At 37.8% G+C, this 3,728-nt stretch overlaps 1 protein-coding gene across 1 annotated transcript; it reads left to right on the top strand.

The window, feature by feature from the left end:
* Positions 1–2,335: 2,335 nt before the first annotated feature.
* Positions 2,336–3,262, top strand: LOC103599198 (olfactory receptor 2H2-like). Its single transcript, XM_008583303.1, has one exon. The coding sequence runs from the start codon at positions 2,336–2,338 to the stop codon at positions 3,260–3,262; it is 927 nt and encodes a 308-aa protein (XP_008581525.1).
* Positions 3,263–3,728: the final 466 nt, after the last annotated feature.

The following is a 3,728-nucleotide window of genomic DNA, read 5'->3' on the forward strand; positions in this document are numbered from 1 at the left end:
TATATATATATATAATAAAGAAAACTAGGAAAGAAGGAGCAATCTGAACCATATAAAGAATAGAAACCAGAAGTTAGTGGCTAGGAAGTAAATGAAAATCCAAGGATGGAATAAGAGGCAGGTTGATTTTGGACAAGGGGAAATCCACAAGTCTCAGATTCTTTAGAAAATCAAACTACTCTTCTACTATAATACCAAACTCAGATTCACAACCAAAGTGCTAACATTTCATCAGTAATTTGAAAAAATTCTGCAGAACATAAAAGAACAGTGACACAGAAAGGAGAATAGAGACACAGAGAGAATATGTAGATTTTCTAGAATGCACAGCCTAGTAAAGAAAAATTTGAGTAAAATGAAAATATGGTAAAATTTGAGCCCTGAGAGATCAATGCATCCTAATGCCCTGTGAAATATTTGTGCCTGGAGGTTTCTTGTAAATAAATATCCTTTAAGCACTAGAACTACTGACTGAAAGAATTTCAGAGAAATCTGCTTATAGCATGTGGATAAAGTCAAATGTGACTTATCACAGGTGGGTAAGGGTACGGTGAGTAGATAGGAGACAACAGGGCCAGGCTAGTCAGGACATAACTTACAGCAAGATTTGGAAAACTTTAGCTATATAACTGTATGACATACCACTATGTTGCTTAAAATGCATTAAAGTGTGATTAAGAATTCACCACAATGTATGACTATGTAATAGTAAATATCAGGCTATGTCATAATTTTTCTTAGAATCATGGCTTGAGTAGTCAATATGACATAATATATTATTTTAATGATTTTTAAAGTTTTAATCTTAATTCCAAGCTTCTGCGTTCCTCTGGTACACATTCTCTATCATTCTTCATTACCTCCTCCTTAGAACCAGTTAAAAGTATACAACTATACTAGTGTCTGAAATTAGATGATTATTAAACAGGAGTCAAGTTTGCCTAAAGATGAAGAATGCAAAATACTAAAATGAATGACCAAGTGATATTTTTCATTAGATTGAAGAGAACATAGAATATACATATGTCTTCTCTGTAATGTAAATATGCATGATTTATAATGGCAGGAAAGTGTGCACAAATTATTTTCAAGTTATTTTACAAAGAAGGTAATGTAGAGATATGGCAGTCCTTTTTTCTTTTCTTTTTTCCCCCTTTCTGTCTTTTTTTCACGTCCGGCAACGGATCGCAACCCTCAGTGTCGCGCCCGTACCGGACTGGGACCGGCAATGGGATCGCAACCCCCAGTGTCACACCCGCACCTTGCTCAGCCAGTGAGCGGGAACCGGTCTGTATGTGGGATCCGAACCCTCGGCAGGAGTGCCACCACGTTCCCAAGTGGCGCACTGTAGCAGTGCGCCACCGGGCTGGCCCAGCAGTCCTTTTTTCTAAGTGTTATTTTTACTCATATACTCTGCAAAACTTTGGCTATATGTTTTGGTGTTTTGCACCTGGAACAATTTGTTGAATAGTATCATCATTACCACAATCATCATTGTGATAATTACAGCTAACATACATTGAACAGTGACTATGTGCCAGGAACTCTTAGTATTTTCATGTTCAGTCCCTCCAACAAACATATGTAGGTTCTATGATTTTCCCTAATTTCCCAAGTACAAAATTTAAAGAGTGATCTACGATAAGAACAAGAAAGTTAAATATATTTTCTAAGATCACACATCATAAAGGTGGCTGAGAGGGAATTCAAGCTCGGAAAAGAGAGAAAGTGAAAAGGGGGAATGGAGTAGAGGAGGATGAGAGAAAAGAAAGAAAAGAAAAGGAGAGAAGAAAGAGGGGTAGGAGAGATGACGGAAAGAGGGACAAGCATGGGAGAAAGATAAATGAAGTGAGATGCAAAGACAGAGAAATAAGAAAGCAAAAGAATAGATGGAAAGATAATATGCATTGAACAGTACTGTAAATAAAAACCTGTGCAATAAATGGGGTAAGTATACACTCTTTGAGAGCAAAGATGGAATACATCTCCACATCTCCTAATATTTAGCAAAGTGATTTTCACTAGCAGGTGCTCAAATATAGCTTACATAATATTTATAATGAAAAGTTCTAATCAGATACAAAATAGGAGGAATAAGTAAAAGAGGAAAGGAGAATGAGAAAGAATGAATGATGGATATCAAAGATTAAAGAAAGCACTTCACTAAATCTTTTAATTTTTTTTCCCTCAAAATACAGCAGGTGAAAATCTTATCCTTGAGTAGAAAGAAACCAACAAGTCATATACTGCCCTTCTTCCTGTCTCTGGAACCATCACAGGTTTTTGAGCAACTGCTTTTGAACCATTCCCCAAACTGGCAATTACTCCAGAAGCTATGATCACTATTTGCAATGACAGCCATGGTGATTTTATTCTTCTGGGCTTCTCTGGCAAGCCATATTTAGAGAAGATACTTTTTGGGGTCATTTTGATATTTTATTTCTCGACTTTTGCAGGAAATATGGTCATAATTCTTGTTTCTTTGAAGGATCCAAAACTTCACATCCCTATGTATTTCTTTCTTTCCAACCTTTCCTTGGTAGATCTCTGTTTCACCAGCAGCTGCATTCCACAGATGTTGGTTAATTTCTGGGGTCCAAAGAAGACCATCAGCTACATTGGATGTGCAGCTCAACTGTATGTCTTCTTGTGGCTTGGTACCACTGAATGTGTCCTTCTTGTCATCATGGCTGTGGATCGCTATGTAGCAGTGTGTCATCCACTGCAATATGCCACTATCATGCACCCAGAACTTTGTCTGCAGTTGGCCATCCTGGCATGGGGGATTGGGCTGGTTCAGTCTCTGATCCAGTCTGCCACCACTCTCCAGTTACCCTTCTGCTCCCACAGGATAGTAGATGACATTGTGTGTGAAGTCCCAGCCCTGATTCAGCTCTCCAGTACAGATACCACCTACATTGAAATCCAGATGTCCATAGCCAGTATCATTCTCCTGGTGGTGCCCTTGATCATTATCCTTTCCTCTTATGGTGCTATAGCTAAGGCTGTCCTAAGGATTAAGTCAACTTCAGGGCAAACAAAAGCATTTGGCACCTGCATTTCTCACCTTCTTGTGGTCTCTCTCTTCTATGGCACTGTCACAGGTGTCTACCTACAACCTAAGAATCGCTATGTTCATGAACGGGGCAAGTTTCTCACCCTTTTCTACACTGTAGTAACCCCAACTCTTAACCCCCTCATTTACACACTAAGGAACGAAGAGGTAAAGGGGGCCCTAATTAGATTAAGGAGGAGCATGTGAGATTCCCAGAATAAATAAAGAGGTTGACATATCTTTACTTGTTTCTTAACCTGAGAATAGAGAACAACCTCATCACAAAAGTTGGAGATACACATCCTAACACCAAAGTAGGAGAGAAAGAGCTGTATTTTGTTCAAGCTGAGATTTCAGTTCCATTCATCAATTATTGATTCATCAGTTATTGATAATTTCTTCATGTTGCTAATTTAGGCACAGTATGGTGGTACAGAAATTAATATATTTATAGTCAATATCTTGAAAAACACACAATACAGTTCAACTGAGGGGAATAAAAGAAACAATACTTTCAAAATAAAATATTAAGTTATCTATTTCATGCCTTTCCATTTATTTCTCTCTCTCTCTCTTTTGGTTCTGATTTCCTCCGAACTCAACCAGTGCTTTCATCCAAAAGTCCCATCTCAATCGTGTTTTTAAAGTTTTAAGAAAGAAAATTCTTAAAAAA

The sequence above is a fragment of the Galeopterus variegatus genome, unplaced genomic scaffold (genome assembly GCF_000696425.1).
Source record: "Galeopterus variegatus unplaced genomic scaffold, G_variegatus-3.0.2 Scaffold2884, whole genome shotgun sequence".
NCBI classification, from domain to species: domain Eukaryota; kingdom Metazoa; phylum Chordata; class Mammalia; order Dermoptera; family Cynocephalidae; genus Galeopterus; species Galeopterus variegatus.

Excerpts from the sequence above, each read along its gene's own strand:
- LOC103599198 (XM_008583303.1), top strand. The coding sequence starts at position 2,336 with ATGATCACTATTTGCAATGACAGCCATGGTGATTTTATTCTTCTGGGC.